This window comes from Athene cunicularia, assembly GCF_003259725.1.
Source record: "Athene cunicularia isolate RWA chromosome 8 unlocalized genomic scaffold, athCun1 chr8_part1, whole genome shotgun sequence".
Lineage (NCBI taxonomy): Eukaryota > Metazoa > Chordata > Aves > Strigiformes > Strigidae > Athene > Athene cunicularia.
This window is the reverse complement of record NW_020799109.1, coordinates 10379726-10396704: the sequence shown is the minus strand read 5'-3', so window position 1 is coordinate 10396704 and position 16979 is coordinate 10379726. Positions and strand designations below refer to the sequence as shown.

The window sequence follows — 16979 nt, the reverse complement described above, 5'->3', positions numbered from 1 at the left end:
ACCCCCCCACCCGACTACACCATAAACGACAGAAGAACAGGTTTTACACAAATAACAAACAAGAGTACCAAAGTTACATGCTGGAATTCATCCGGAAAACAAAATATTTCAATAGCTTCTGGAGAAGCAGGTTCTTAACAGATGCAGTTTCCCTTAAAGAAAATAGAAGTCAAAGAAAAGCAGAAACATTGATGCAAAGGTTTTACAAAGGAGTGTGCTGTTATTTCAGCCCTCGATACAAGATCAAACACCCACTCATGCTTTACATTGAACCACACCTTATACAAAGAGTCCACTCACTAAGGGACACGTACCAACACCACCCATTGCACATCAGCTCTGGACAGGGGGTCTGGGAGTCTAATGAAACGTGCAAACGTTCACTGCATCTCACAGGAGAGCGAGAGGGTTTCTTTTGCTAAACCTTTGCTTGGAACAAAGTTGAATGCTCTGTCCCAGAGTAAGTAACACTCCAATTCAATTCGGTTTACAAATAAAGTAGTAACCCCCCCCAAGGAAATCCAGAGTTCAGCATTTCAGAAGCACATATGCAAGATGAACACAATAAACTCCTTTTCATTTGACAAAAACAAGCCAATTCTGCCTAAACACATGGCAGAACGTGCTAACAGTGAATTTTGTTTTATTTTTAAGGGGCAGTGCCACTTACAGCTAATGCATATAAATGTGTACGTGAATATATTTTACATATATCTATATACATACAGTACATATACACACACGCACGCGCACACACACACACACACAGATGATGCAGACCATTACAATCCCGTGGTGCAATAAACAGCCAGATATACAAAATTAACAGGTTTCATCAAACATATCTTTGCTGGATGTAGAAGTCACTCACAAAAACAAAACAGACCAAAACCCCAACCAGCCGACCGAACGTGAACCCCTACTGCATCCGACAGAGACCCAGGGGCAGCTCACGGCTGGCCCCAGCATCCTACAACTCCCCTGAAGTGATGAGACTGATGCTGGGGGGGGTGATATTCACCCTTGGAGACATTTTTTGTCTTTGGATGCAATCATTTTTCCAAATGATCCCACGCCCCTTGCTACGAGCACTTGGAAAGCACGTGGGTACAGCGCTGCTGAGACAGAGGGAAATACCCCCCGTTTGTTTGCCAACGCTGATCTCACAGAAGCAATCCCAAGGGAAGGTGGTGGAGGAAGGCATCAAATTAAAGCTGCTTTCTCTAATACAGGTTGATCAACGAGGCATTTTTTTAATATCAATAAGGGCCTGTTCTTACTTCTTTTTTTTTTTTGCCTCTTAAGCTCATCTTACATTTTTTAAAAGGCAAATTTTAGAAAAAATGGTGAGTCTAGTCATAAAATATGGCAAGTCTATGCCAATGGCAATTAAAAAACCCCAAAAAGCAAATTCTGCATTAATTGTATGGAGCCAGCCCCAAAGACCAGCACTTCAAGCACTGCAATCATCTAAACAGTTAACAAGCTAAAGGTCCCTATCTGCCCCTGTGAACAAATAGGAAGGAGTTGAAAAGATTTCAAGAGAGATTTTTTTTTTTTTTTCCCCTTCCCATTCGGTGGAAAGTATTTCTGCCCACAGAATGCAAGATTCACAAAAATGTTGGACAAACTTCATCTAACCCCATCCAAAGCTACTCCTCATGCAGTACTTAACTTGCCAAGCTGCTTCACGAACAGGCCCACGTTTATTTGGGCTAGTAACTTGGTTCCCTTCTGGCCGCACGGGTTGTGCCAAGGGAAACGAGGGGATCAGCAGTGCAAGTTCCCTTCCAACACAGAAAGAGGAGCAAGTCCTTAAGGACTTCTATTAACTTCCTATCTCCTTGCACACACATTTAAGGAGAGTACAGCCAATGATTCTAAAGGGAAGGGTCTGCTCTGGCATCTCCTCTTTCTTTTGTGGTTCGAGGCAGAGGTCCTACTTCTTGGTCTGTCTACTGCTTCATCAAACTACAACCAGAGGGATGCTTTAGGATGCTGGCCCTTCCTCTTCATTAAAGCTATTTGCTTTGAACACTTAATTTGAGCAAGCCTAAGCCCCCTCCCCTCACAGCATCTTTGTTCTTCAGGAATGTTATTTTGATTTTTGCTGTTCCAAAAGCAGAAGTTGCAAATCAACATAAGGAAACTACACCTACAAAAATCTGATTTTAAACATGATCTAAACAAAACAACCCCCAACACATCATAGTGCTTTGTAAAACTGCATTTTGAACCTGTCTCTTACCCCTCCTGATCCACAAGCAGTACCTGTTTCATGTCTGCACAATGCAGCAAGCATACAAGACTCACTAACATTTCAGATTTTTATTCCCTGTTAGTGTAACAAAAATAAAAAATAAACAGACATTCAAAAACAGAAGCAAGATTGTTCAAGTACCAAATAAGGGGCTTTTCCAAACTTAAGATGTGACACTCCTATAGCAATTCTGCTGTTTTAAACAGCCACAGCGTTCAGTTACGGACACGGTGCCACCCAAACCTGCAGAGAGCCCAGGATTTGGGGCAACCCCGACTCTCCTCCTTCCCCTGTCCTCCCCAAAACAGCACTAAGTGTCAACATTCATTTCCACAGTCCCCATTACAGTTGCCTGGCTTTGCGAAGGACAAACTTTGATTTTGCCCTGCTGTGACTTGACTTCAGGTACGATTAAATACAAGCTCTCTTCCTGGGAATGGCTTTCAGTTGTGGAAGTCTTGCTTACACTAGTGTCAGCGAGAAAAGAATCAGGCCCATCACATTAAATGGAAAACTTCTTGACCATCTGCCACATCAAAAGAGATGAGAATGGAAAGAGCGTTTTATTTTTGGCATAAGACAGAGGGCTGTACTGGATAGAACTCTAGATTGCAACTACCAACAACGCAAAGCAGCAACCCAATCCACTGCTGATGAGAATTAAAAAAACCCCAAAAACCAAAGTACAACCCACAAATCTAGAGCACTCCAGTATCAGAAAGTGGCTGGTCACATATTACTGCTTCACATATTAGTGAAGCATCGGTCAGGACATCCCTCTGTTTCTAGATTGATTCTTCCCATTCTAAGATTACTTGTAATTAATAAAGAAACTAGTGGGAAAAGATTTATAATTTACTAACTTTGAAAACATGGCACTCGTGGCTGACACAATGGGGCCAATGGCAACTGTGGAAGTAGACCTGATTTCCATCCATACAAATACAAAATACTGAATCACCCCTGATCCCTGCAAATATACTTCAGAACAGATTAGAAGAAACTGTGCATATTTGAGTTTCAACATTCCCCCCACCCCCATTTAACACTGTGCAAAAGTTATTTAACTCTACATACATATTTAATACAATATGGGTCAATGAGATCAGTACTCCTCTAACTGCAGTCCGATAACAGACGGCTGCTGCAACAGTGAGACTATTTCCCCCTTTCCTCCTCCTGACGCTTTGACTCTTGAACCCAAAACCTTCTTGCAACTTACTGTTTCAAAAGAACTTGAGTTCCTTTGTTTTGCCTTTATGTTCACATTTCCTGTGTTTGTTTTAGGCTTAACAGCTGCTTTTCATACTAGGGTGTAATCCTGCACCTCACAGGTCCATTTCTGATTTCTCAGTCATGCAAGCGTAGACCAGCTCCTGGAAGCCGTGAGTTTTCTCACAGGTCTAACGCTACTGAGTGAACAGACTTAGGCCAAGCACAGTGAGCGTGGCAGGACAAAGCCCTTGCGCTGTGGATCACACCAGCTACTAGTCAGTCTGTTTTATATCTATTTTCCGTTTGCCCTACAAGTGCAAAATGGATGCAAAAGGAATTTGTGCAACAGCATCGGAGAGTCAAAGGGGAGCAACTGTAGCAGCTTGGACTTAGGCGCCTAAACCAAACACAGAGAGATACAGCAGCAACGCACAGACTCGGAGAGGCTGCTGAGGATAATGGAGCCAAATACACGGAACATGGGCTTAGTCTACCCCATAGCCATGATCTGAAGGTCTGGGCAAAACAGAATTTCAAAGAATGCTTCAAGATGGCTTACTGGCTCCAAGTGCATCATTCACAGCAAATACATCACCTGCGATTAGCAAATGGATCTCGGAGAGCAAGGGGCCAGAATCCCAACTCACTCACACCACTATAAAGCCAAGCTACCTTCACGGACGCCAATGGAATTACACTGTATTTACCTTGGCAGAGCTGAGGCCGGAGCCTGGACCAAGACCTCACAGGATCAGTCAGATTCCACTACAGGGAAACTTCAGACAGTCCCGCTTTGCTATCCCGCTGCTGTCAGTACTGCGAGGGTGTGCCACGATTTATGAGCCTGAAAGTAGACCTGCGCTTGTTTAAAACAAAACCGAGCCCTACCTAAAAACAGGGCAGATGTGAAACACTTCAGCCGGGTTGCCTCTGTCACAAAAACAGGATCAGAAATACGTGCCCTATCAGCCTCAAATGCTAACATTAAGAAAGCCCAGCAAGATTGCAAAGGCAGAGAAAACAATCAGACTCTCCTCTCGCACAGGTTTTTCCACATGCATGAGGCACCTGGCTATCATTTGTGCCTTTGAACTTATTTCTCTCACCAGGCATTTGGAGTCAGCCCAACACCAAGGGAATGCTAGATGCACAAGAGGTGTGAGGAGGATAGCTTTACAGCTACCAGATTAGAACTGCAAATTATCCAAGAGGTAGGGCAAGTTTCTTTAAAAAGAAAAATTTCCATGTCCATATACCACTAAAGGAATCCATTCCAGATTTTCACTACGAGCAAAGGCTACATCTCATTTTTCCTTTTCTTGGGCAGGCGGGAGAGAAGGGACAAGTGAGCAGATGTGGGTCACTTTGACATAGTAGCTTGTGTGACTTTTCTTCTCTCACCCAGTCTTGGCTAAGTTTTGTAGTGTTTCATTTAATTAGAAAAGCGGCATCGACACAATTCTTTGCCTGAAGATTGCACTCTGGCTGATTAGAAAGTGCCTAGGATGCATCAGGGTCATTAGTGCAAAATAAAACATCTCACAGGCATGCCAGGCAACCAGACAACCCTTCCTGCAATGGCTGTCAGTGCTCCAGCCTTGTCCTTTCCCTGCTTGCAAATTCATGACATTCAGTGAAATAATACTTCTCGTGTAAACATTAGAGATCAACAAGCTTGGCACTACTGCCCAGGCATAGAAAAAAAAAAAAACAACCACATTTGAACAGGAAATAAGCCCCAGGGTCAGAAACAGGTCTAGAGCATTCTCAGACCTGCATGACTGTCTGCTTCCTGTCCCGCACAATGGGTGCATTGCAAGGAAACTGCTTCCAGTAATAGGAACAAAAGTAACTTTCAAGGTTGCATACTGAACAATTACTTTGCCAGTTGTGCTTTGATGCCAAGTGGTTCAGTTTGCCAAATTTAGCTCTTTTTCATTTTAGAAGCTTAAGGAATGGAAATAAGCTGCTTTGTATACTTTCCAGGGAGGGGATTTATTGGATGATTGCTGTACTTGACGAAGCCCAGGACTACCCAGCCAGTATTTGACAGCAGCCCTTGCCAAAGGATGGTACCAGACACCCAATAACTGAGGAGCACGGCTCTCTTCCCTTCCTGAGTTTTGCATCATGTCCAAAATAACTACAAGGGAATTTAGATTATACCAGTGTAAAATCTTGCTCGGCTGCAGTGGCGTGAGAGTTCAGAACCTAGTTTGCAAAGAACAAATCAGAGGAGATCTATAATTAGCATGCTCGCTTCTATACAACTGGAAATGACTACACCTCATGAAAGAGTTGGTACAATAAGCCATCCAGAAGCATTCGATTGCATCTACCTCTTCTATACCAAAAATCAAGTGTTAAAAGAGTCTGTCATTGTTCAGCAAGAGAACTGCAACAGATGAGTGCAAGCTTCATTCTAGTTTACATTCTGAAGCACAGTATCACTAAAAACTGAAAACAGAATCCCAAGCTGAGGAATGGGAGTAAGGAAAAAAAAAAAAAAAAAAAAGAGGAGAGAGCAATTACATCAGATCAGACAAATTTAGTGTTTTGAAGTCACACAACGTTTAGCTTTTCCTTTTATTTGTTTCAAGTTTTGGTGTAGAAAGTATGTGCAGATGCTAATGCAACCTTCCCCATAAGTGCTCAATCTAGCAACAAACAAAGTTTTGGTATGTTCAATTTGGTTATAAATGTTTCCTTTAAGTGAAGACCTGTAGTGCCATTGAAACCAAAACTTTGTTACTGTTGGCAAAAAAATAAAACAAGTTTTCTTTACAAGCATTTTTCCATTTAAATAAAAACCTGAAGCTTTCCCATGATTCCTTTGGTCTTCTCTCACCAAATGCCATGCTACCTCAAGACAAGCCCTCTTTTGGAAGTTCGGCTGAATCGCAGTGAAGCTGCTAAAATTAACAGAGAAGAATTGCTGTGGTAGAGTTTCCCCCCTAGTTTCTTGGGAGTTTAAGACTGAAAGACATTACTGATGCCTCAAACAGAGGCTTCAAATTGTCTCTACAAGAACAAGAGAAAACAAAATCCAATTAGAAGTTCCACTGAAGGTGCCTGGCAAAAAATTATCTCCATAAAATGATGTTTTGCTTCCAGTATTTTTGTATGCATTGTGTTGAGTTTATTCCCCTCATAAGGAAACAAAAGTATCAGTGTAAAAGCACAGCTGAGCTTTTAAGGTAGCACCAGGACACCTACACCCAAGTTGTCGTCTTGTTGCTGCTAGGCCTCTTTTTGATTCACATTCACAGAATCACTTCTTGTGCAAAACAAGCAGTCTAAGGAGAAAGAATGCCCTCCAAGTTCTAATAAAAATTGTAGAAAAGAATCCAAGATAGCCAACACTTTCCTCCTCCCCAAAATTTATCTGCAGAGAGAGGGGGGCATCTGTGCGTAGACAGGATAGGCAAGCCTGACATTTAGGGAATCATTGTGTTGGACAAGGGATGTTTGCTGGTAATGAAGAACCAAATCCTTAAGCGTGCTGTACAGGTTATATGGTTCTGCAAACCCGTAACCTCTTGGAGTGCTGTAGATCACACAGTGTTTCACTTCTCCATCAGCTCTGCAAGGAAAGGAAACAGGAGAGTTCAACATCAAAGGACAAACCCAAAGTGACACACTATTAACAATCAACTAACGCAGCAACCCTGCCAGTCACTAAATTACATAATGGAGGACCCAGTACATGCAAGTAGAGGAGATTAATATAGTCTGTGAAGAAACAGTGCTTCAGGGCATGCGATTAAACACTCTTGCATAATAATCCACATAAGAGGCCTCTTCTATCCCAGCAGTACAATTCCCTACTGCATTGTTCTCCAAATGTTTCTTGGAAAAAAAGTCAAGAGCTTAACCAAGAAGATAAGCACCTGAAGTCAGCAACGACTTTATGCTCAACTTATCTGGAAACCTTTCTGCTAAGCGAAGCAGCCAAAACCCACAAATTCTCAGGACCTACAGAGTATTTCATGAAATAGAGCACTAACCTTCAGTGTGCATTTTTTAATGTTAAGCATGGCACGGGTTCAAGCTGGTTCATTATCTGAAGTCATAGCAACTGAGTCCCTAACTTGGCAAAGCAGTAACTGCAACACAGTATTTCCAAAGCTGCTAGAAAAAACTTATCTGCCAGAAAGATCAAGTATTATGTAATCCCTGTACTGGAGCCTATTACAATCCAAGTCACATGTAGGAACAGGTTACGTTATGCCATCCCTTTGCTAGCTTGTAGTACGATACCAACCAAGCAAAAGTATCTGATGCACCCAGCCCTTTGGTGACTGTGACAAACAGTATCTTGAACATACCATCTTCAGTTACCTTGAGGTGATATACCTCCACATATTCATTTCCCGGACTTGCTTTCAGAAGCAATTAACCTCATGTGAAATAAATCAGTGAAAGCCATTCTGCACTCCAGAACAGGCTTGAAGGGTTTTTAGATAATGGAATCAGAGTATTTCTGATTGCCATTACACTAGCATAAAATGAAGTGCAACACAAGAAATCAAAGCAAGGCTGTGTGAATGTCAAAAACTACTGCTCTCAAATAATGTCTGCTCTGAAGCATCACCACTGTTATCTTAAACATACAAGAGAAAGCATCTAGAGTTGGCCGTGTCTGAAAATAAGAACGGAAGATGTTACAGCTTTACAACCTCATTTTTCTTCTTGCCATGTGTTCCTTGGCAGGGAAGACTATGGGATAATTTGGCTTTAATTTACTTACAACTGTAGAACTTCAAGTTGGGATATTTCAGAATTCTGTACTAGCTACTGTGGTGACTGAAGAGACTGCTAGGACTACAGTTATTGCATATTCAAAGCACATTTTTGCAACAAAGCTTTTACCACACTAGTCTTCCTGCAAACATGCAACACATTCCAATTGGTAGGCCTAGGCTAGGCCTGGCTCTTGTTCTCCAAAATAAAGAGCTGTGGTAGAGAGTTAGGAATTGAGTAGTTGAAACAAAAAGCAAAATAGACTTACACCACAGAACAAGCATAACATCCTTTCTTGCTACTCTCACGAATTAAAAATGCTCCATCAGGCTTCCCACAGAGCAAGTCTTCTGCTTGAATACGGTTGAGATCCCCAACAAACCAAGTTTTCTCATCATGATGTGGCAGGTTTTCGTCTTCTTCATTCACAAAGTATGTGCTGAAAGACAGGATAAATTTGTTAACCTAAACAATGGTCAGTAAATGATTTAACAAGCACAGTGAGTTACTTTTGCAGAAATCAAAGAAATACCAGAACATACCCAAGCTGGGAAGTCAGATTCCTAATGAACGTATAATTAAAGGCTTCAACTTAGAACTTAATTGTTCCAACTTTGTTTAATCCTAAATATTCCAGAGTTGTTGCTGCCTCACACGACAGAGTTCCCCTAGGGAATTTCTCCCTTTTTCTGCAGTCCTTCCTTTTTCTACAATGCTTTACTGAGAAATCGGTGTTTCGTATTACCAACCCCCACAAAAGAAAACACTTATTAATGGAACACTTCTCAGTAAAATCATATGTATAGTGATACTTACTCATCAATATTTTCATTTTTGATCCCCAGCCAGTCGTTTATTCGCTTCTGTCTCACCCCTTTGTGATTGAGCCATCTGTCAGAAGAAGAGAACATTAATATGTTACTTCCAGAGTACATGTATGGATTTTCTTACTGAGCAAGCCGAAGCTCAGACACAAGGTCCCACAAAGAAACAGTCTGGAGCTTAGTTTGTTCTCCAGTAGCAAAATTCATAGAAAGACCATGGATTCCACAAGAGCGCTTCCTTGCAATATCTTCTGAGATGGCCCTTTTACTGGACAGAGCAGAAAGGAGCCATCAAGCAACCTCTTAAACAAAGGAAGAGGGTTGAGCTGAGGAAGAGGTTCTGCCTTTGCACAGTGCAGTCCAGAACAGAAGCAGAATACAAACTGTGACAACTGCCTGTTTCTCTTGGGAAAACAAAACAGGTATTGCCACTGGCTTCTTCTAACGTCCTAACATCACCTTCTGAGACAGCATGTTTCCCTCTGTCTTCTGCCAGAATCCTAGTGCACCGAGTCCAGCCCAAGGACATTCGGAGCTGGATAACGGGGGTGTCAGTGACATCAAGGGTGGGTACGAGCAACATCTGCCACACCTAGTACAAAAAGTACTAAACTCTGTTGTATTAGCAGGCACAGGTTTTGTCTGTAACTTATTTATCTCAAATGTTTTATTTACAGGAGTTAGAGAATGTGCACCTAGTTGTGGAAGGCTCTTTAAGTCATGAAAAGGCCAACCAATTACTCAGACATCCCATGCCAGAATATAGTACCTTAGCACTCACAGAACTTTGGTTATGAAAAGAAAATTCAATTCCCATTATCCTGATGGAAACAGTCATTAATCAGGTTAATCAGAGACACTATCCCAAGGTACAGGTCAGGCTTACTTACACAAGATACTGATCTCTGATTTTGCGGAGCTGAATTAGGTCAGGCTTGATACTATTCATTTTCTTATCAGTCTCCCTGTTGTCCAGAGCTTGCTTCTTCAAATCTTGTTCCAGGCGCATTTTACTATCATGGATCTCACCCAGACGTGATTTTAATTTTTCATAGTTCATCATTATCCTGCAAACAAGTGTAATATTTGAGAGGTGAAGTCAAACCAGTTCTAGAAGGACTGAACCTTACTGGTAGCACTTATATAAAAATATGACAAGAACTGCTGTAACAGCAGCTCCTCCCTTTGACTGCCTCATCTTAACATGAAAATTACTGTCAGAGTGTCAGAAAAAAGCTCTTGCCAGAAGGCCTACCACCCTTTGGCATAGTTTGAACCTTCAGTTTACCTTAATATATTTCCTTCTGGCAGAGACACAGGAACAAATTATCTCTAGGAGGGTAAACTAGAACAGATTCCTCCTTAACTGTCAGATTCACTTTTTGGTATATCAATTATGCAGTCCCACCACAGGTATCAGAACTAACAAGATTTCAGATGCAGACTTCAATTACTGACCAAGAGCTACGAGGAAGTAATGCTGCCTGTCTCTTCATTCAAGATTTGGTTGCATGTTTGGTACAATTCAGGAAAATTACTTATTTGCCCTGTTAATTTATCTTTAGTGAGAATGAAGCACCACAGTCACATAATAAGGTAACTTTTCAGTCTAAAAATTTCCTTAAGGTTAACCTACTGTGTCAAGTTAGGCATTATACCTGGCATTTCTTCAAAGGCCCAGATACAGCTTTTTCTGCTAGTATCTTCACAGAAGGGCCATTTCAAATAAGGCCCTTACTGAATTTCTGTTAGATGGCCACTATCAACTACCAAGTAGCGGCAATGAAATACTGCTCTTTTTTGAAAGTGGCTAAAACTGACTATGGGCTATGAGATTTACCAGATCTATGCACATTTCAGAGTTTACGGGTAAAGATTGGTCCGAATTATATTCTGAGCAAACCCAAATAGAAGTGGGATAAGCAAATGAAATTGTTTCCTGATCCCTTCCTGGTCCTCATCACAGTATCTTGATTTACTGAAGTTGAGAGAGAATAATCCAGAGATCTCCCACCTCTTTTGTCTACAGTGCAATTCCTTGACAGAAAAGGTTCAGACACCTTGAAGGAAGGTTTCACAGAAAATACTGAGTTTACAAAGTGTTTTATGTGATGCAATATTATACAAGAGAATTTCATGGGAGTGTCAACGTGGACACCAGTCCTTCCTTGTAAGCAAACACAACTTGAGAGCTTACCGTTCAATTTCTTTGTCATTCCCCTCCCTGCGAAATCGCTCAATGTATTCTTTGCTGTAGCGCTCTTGTGAGTGGCACTGTTCCTCAAATATCTTAATTGTTTCATTAAATGCTTCAATTGCGGTCCTCTTCATCTGAATTTCCTACGTGAGGAAAGAGTTCATCATTTGTTCATGATACAGATGACAGTGCAAGAACCCAATTATGTTCCGTAAACTGACTGAGAAGATGAACTTTTCTCCCCCCACAATTCCAATCAGTTTTAAATTTAGTGAAATGTCCTAGTAGAGTCAGGGAAGTCCAGGGAAGACTTACTCCCTCTAAGTTTACCCTCCTCTCCCACATGGCTGAAAACCCCTCAAATATTTTACTCAGATTTTCCATTTTAGCTTGCAGGAAGACTGCCAGCAAACCTCCTCCCCATCTATGAACTATCTTATTTTACAAGCAGTCCAAATACTGTATTCACGCTTCCTTAATGCATAATATCTGGTATCTGATCTGAACATGACTTTATAAAAAACCCGGACAAACCCCTCTACAGTTCTCACTGCTGCATACAGCAGCTGGAAATACTCAGCAGCAAAGGGAGAAGTCTGCATTGCAAAGCTTCTAGGTGATGGCCTTCATCACTACTCTACCTTATACTAGGAAGCTCAGCTCCTCTTCCATGCCCTGCACCATGTCTCTAGGACTATCAGCAACAAGTAATACTCACTGTTTTCATCAATTCTGAAACCACCTTGCTCTATTCCAAAACTTACTAAGCTTTTTCCTTTTATTTTCTGACCTTGGACTGCCTTTATTAGCCACAACAAGTTGAAATAATTTTCTTTACTTTTTAAACAAGAAACAGACTCTACAGATAGCTAAAGTAGAACCAACCTGTGATGTTCTGGTATACTCTTCATACAATTTGTCGTACTCTTTACTCTTCTCCTGATACTGAGCATGGTATTCTTGAAGCTTTTTACCTACTGCATCTATATTATCTTCTTTCACCAACTGATCCTGTACATACAAAAAGCTATTAAGTCTTCAAGCAAAACAGCTTTTCCTTAAGAGTATTCATTTTTCCACTTACACACATATGCATTTTACAGCTATTAGCATCATTTTTATAACCAGGTTTCTACAGAACACAAATACTGTATCTAAATCTCCTTTCCTCTATTCAACAAGTTCCATAGTTTACAGACAATAGGAACTGGAACTATGGGACACCAAGAACTATGCCAAAATACTAAGCTTCCAAAACCACACTACACCTTAGGTCTAGGATTGCTATCCCCTATTGGAGAAAGGAGGAAGTGAATTGCTTGGAATCTGAAGTTAGAGTTGCTTTTTTTAAAAAAAAAAATACATCTGCAGTTCTTTTTTCTTAATGCAGGACAGTGTCTCAGGCTACTGAATAAAACTAAAAAAACCCCAACATTCTTGACAAATTTAGATGGCTATGCACAGAGTGAGCAGCTGCCATGGCTCATATGTTCTTCAAGGCCAACACTGTCCAGGACTGCCCTGCAGGTCCACAAGGGACCAAGGGGAAAAAAAGGCTTCTCAGAGGTTCAAGTCTGTTGTACGTCATTGGTTTCACTTCTCTTGGACTGCTCAGATGGAGACTGGAAGCTTGGTAAAATGAAGAAGCTTAAATGGCTAGACAATTTGTAAGACCCATTATTATGAGCAAAGTGAAGTCAAATAGAAAAATCACTTTGTTTTTTCTTTTTCGGTTTTCAAAAAAACCCCAAAACCCAGACTTCACAGAGAAAACAAGATTATACACACATTTGCAATTTTTTTCTTGTCTGCACTAACAGCTATATTGGGGTCCGATGAAGATCTTACCTGCTGGTACCGGGACACTGGATACATCAACTTCACATCAAGCTTTGGGTTATACTGAGCAAGAGACTCGTTGCGGTAGTGGTTAATCAGTTCCACAACAGAATTGAACGTCAGTGGATCAGAAAAGCCATATTTTCCATCCCGATGATAGATCTTTATCAGTTTATTGTTGCCACCCTTCCTGTAAAGCAGTACAGTCAGTCAGAGGTTTTACTGTGTACCTCCTATCCCGCTTCAAGACTAAGGCTGCTAACAAAGACACCAGTGAAATTCCTGGGCAAGTGGCTTTGACACTTCACATCTTCATAGGGATTCTGTACATACCAGCAGATACTGGTAGTTTGTCAGAATTATCATCAAATATTATTTGAACAGGAGCAAAGCCCAAAGAAAATCTCCTCCTATGCTTTACTTCTAGAGCCAGCTTATGGTATTTAAGACCTAGCCTTGCCATAAGCTTTGCAAGGGAAGAGGAGGATGCTGAAGGCTGAATGAAGGAGCCATATGAAAACCCAAACCCACAATTTCCTGCAATTTGGGGTCATTAGGAGTATACAACCGAGTATACATTTATGCAGTGATTAACAACTCTTTTGAGTTACGGATGCTAACACAGGATACATGAACCTAAACAAAATCCTTTGAGGATTACAAGATGGTTGTTAAGTTTAGGACTTTACATTATCCAGATTTATACATTCTAGTGGTTTCCTCAAATATAGTGCTTATATCTTCCTTTTTTCACCAACAGACTGTTTAGACAATGTCCTGTCCTTCCTGCACTCTCAATTTTGGTTCCTAAAGACATCTGCATTCAGCAAAATAACCAAATCATGCCAAACCTTAGTGCACAAGCTGTGAACCTCAAGGCAGAAGTCAAAGCAGAATTTAAACTACACTCTTGACCTGCCATTAAGACAATGGAATTTCAAGGCAAGATCAAATACCTACCATATCATAGTAACTCCCAAAGGTGTGCTACAGAGGCAGTGGCTTATGTACCTCACCCGTTTGCCTCTAACAACCAATCCTGGGAGCCTGGCAGAGGCAAGCGGCTGGACAGGCTGGGCAAGGCACCAGCAGCTAGTCACATGAGGTCTGCTGCCTAACTGTAGTAGACAGGGCTGGGGCAGCTCTGGGCAGTCTGCCATTTGCAGACAATTTTAATGAAGAAAGAAACATGGCTCCAATTCAATATTTCCTAAACTTCAGATCAGAAAGCACAAGATACTCTTTTCACAAAGACTCCGTGTTCAATTCTCCAGAGCTGTACACTGATGAGATATTCAACACCCTTCCATTAATCAAAGCCTTAGTTTATACCTTTTTCCTTAGCAGATCTGAAACCATGAAGCACTATGGAGTGGCTCTCCTCCTCACGTCCCATCTAATCTACACAGAGATCCTTACAGTAGTGTTTAGTGAGGGAGACAATTCAATGCACGGAACAGAACCAACTATCAGACCTGGCTACTCATCTGCTCATTCTGTGATCTGTGGTACCTTCAGGAACATCTCTCAACTTGAGCCATGTCAGCTTGACACAGCCACTGCTGTCACTGGTATAGCAACTAGCTACTCAGGGTTTTACTGTGCAGATTACAACTGCTCAGTGCTTACCGTAAGGTCAGAGTGTAGTCTCCCTGCATCTTGGTTGATGCATCGCGCACCAGGAACGTTCCATCTGGCATGTCTCGTAATTTGTCATTTACTTCTTCCCTGGAGAATGGAAAGGAAGGAAAAAATTAGAAACATGAAGTATATGGTTATCTTTGCCACAGGTATCAATACTGGAGCTGTAACACCAGCATGCATAATTCTCAAAATATCAGGCCATCTTTCACGCTCAGGCTCTGCAGTCTTTTAGGCCATCTAAAGTAAGTCTGAACTCACGTAGTTATACTAAAAAACAGCAGCTGCAGTCAACGGTCATATAGGAAGAAGTCTCTGTTTAAGCAACAGTAGAGGCTGTGTCTCGGCTCATCAACTTTCCTTGTGATCTGCTCAGGTTTTAAAGTCCACGCTGGAAACAGGTGCCCTTTGAGAAGCTAGTCCTGACTTAAGGAATGGTCTCTAGCATCATAGCTCAAAGGTGTCTAGAATTTAGCACAGTTTTAGTCTCAAGAGACTCATTATTAGTTTGACTCTCATCTTATTTACAGCAGTTTTAAACTACTACAACCTTGCTGGCTTCAGTGCAACCTGTCCTTACTTAAAACTGAAGCAAACTGATATTTAATCCAGAGCTTTAAGCTAAATCAAGAAATCTTTTTTGTGAAAGTGAGTACCCGTAAGCATTAAGAAAACTGTTTCATCTGAAGAGTTAAGTGTCTTGGCAGGTTTGACCATGTCACCCAGATTACATCTCACTTTATAACAGCTCCCTCACAGGTTCGCAGAAGCACTAAGTATTTTTTGAAACAATCGTTTGGAAACAAAAGTTTATCAGGTAGTCTCAACATTATGTAAGCAAGGTAGGAAGCCTACTTGAATCTTACAAAGAAAAATCAACAGCAGCTTTTTTTTTTGTTCAAATACTAAGGAACAAGTGTTCTTAGAAAATAGCCTTAGCTTTGATTTAGCTACCTGAAAACCATTCTGTTAGTAAAACTGACTCCTATTAAGTATCATGTGCATATTCGCTCACTCCTCTCAGAACATTTTACAGATTGGACCCAGTTAACCCAAAGGGCCTTCTTTTTGAATGGGTAGGTATGATCTAAGGGCTTGATCTTACGCCTGCAGGTTGCACCCTGGAGCTCATGACAAAATTATCAGCACAAGTTCTTGACTGAAAAACATGGCTCCTTGCCCCACCAGCATGATGCAATCTACCTGCTGGCTGTTAAGTTATGATCACAAACAATTTCATCTTTACATTTGTGTATCACATTTTTATCTAATAAAGCCACTCCAATGTGATTTGTACTGCATTAGCTCCTGCCATCACATGTACTGTTAACTGAGGAACAAATCTGCAGTCAATAAACTGATACCAATATAAAGCAGTTTTAAATCAACCCTGCCTAGTGGGTTTTGTGATCAGGTCTTGCCACTCTGCTTCGATTTAGAATTAACAGAAAAATCTCACTGCCAAGGCCCTTCAAAAGCAAGATCTATGCAGGTTTGCTTTATAAAGATAAGGGTGGTACAATAAAGATATGAAAACTTTATTTCCCTTTTCAGAACTTCAATGAACTATGGCAAACATGCTCTTCTTGCCTCTATCTGACAAAGTGTTATGTGCACAAGTCTGAGCAATTCCTGATCACACTCCCAGCATGCTCATGTCTCTCCTTACAGTTCTAAACTCTAAACTCTTCAGAAGTGCCTTAAGAGGAAGAAAGATGACTGGACACTTCAGTTCTTTTATGCAATTAAGTATATAAAAACTGGCACTTCATTTTCTGAACCTAACCCAAGCCATCTATTTTCTCAAGCGCATAGAAAAGGGTTTCCTTAAGAGGTAAAACTTAATTTATTTTGTATGTGTCTGTATCATCTGCTCAGTATAGCTGATGATGGTTAGCATTTGTAAGAGCTATTTTTATACCACCATGTAATAGAAATTAATACAGATACAATTTTAACCAAATGTTAAAGAAACAACAATGCAACTCCTTTTATCCTGAGCAAGCCTCCTACTGAAATTTTGCTGAACTGCATGCATCCCAGAATTGTGTGCTTACAAAGCCTTATTAGCTAGCAGAAGCACTTTTCTTTTGAACGAAGTAATTTTCTCTTTCTAAAAGACTTTGCGTATCTGGGGAAGTTTAGAAACCCAGAATAACTGTCACCAAGACTGGCAATATCTGCACCAGAACAGTAACAACTTAAACACAGACCTGAATCCAGGCGAATACTTTCATTTAGGTGCTTTACCAAGTATAGT

General features: G+C 41.0%; 1 protein-coding gene across 3 annotated transcripts in view; it reads right to left on the bottom strand.

Moving 5' to 3' along the window:
• Positions 1–1266: 1266 nt before the first annotated feature.
• Positions 1267–16979, bottom strand: part of LOC113483193 (phosphatidylinositol 3-kinase regulatory subunit gamma) — an 84442-nt gene continuing 68729 nt past the window's right edge. For all 3 annotated transcript variants that reach the window (XM_026854513.1, XM_026854514.1, XM_026854515.1), the window contains 8 exons: positions 14708–14806; positions 13088–13268; positions 12125–12250; positions 11240–11382; positions 9933–10109; positions 9035–9109; positions 8487–8657; positions 1267–7058 (listed from right to left, as the gene is read on the bottom strand). In XM_026854513.1, the coding sequence (XP_026710314.1) occupies positions 6857–7058; positions 8487–8657; positions 9035–9109; positions 9933–10109; positions 11240–11382; positions 12125–12250; positions 13088–13268; positions 14708–14806 (1174 nt within the window). In that variant the 3' untranslated portion in view covers positions 1267–6856. The remainder of the gene's footprint in view (positions 7059–8486; positions 8658–9034; positions 9110–9932; positions 10110–11239; positions 11383–12124; positions 12251–13087; positions 13269–14707; positions 14807–16979) is intronic.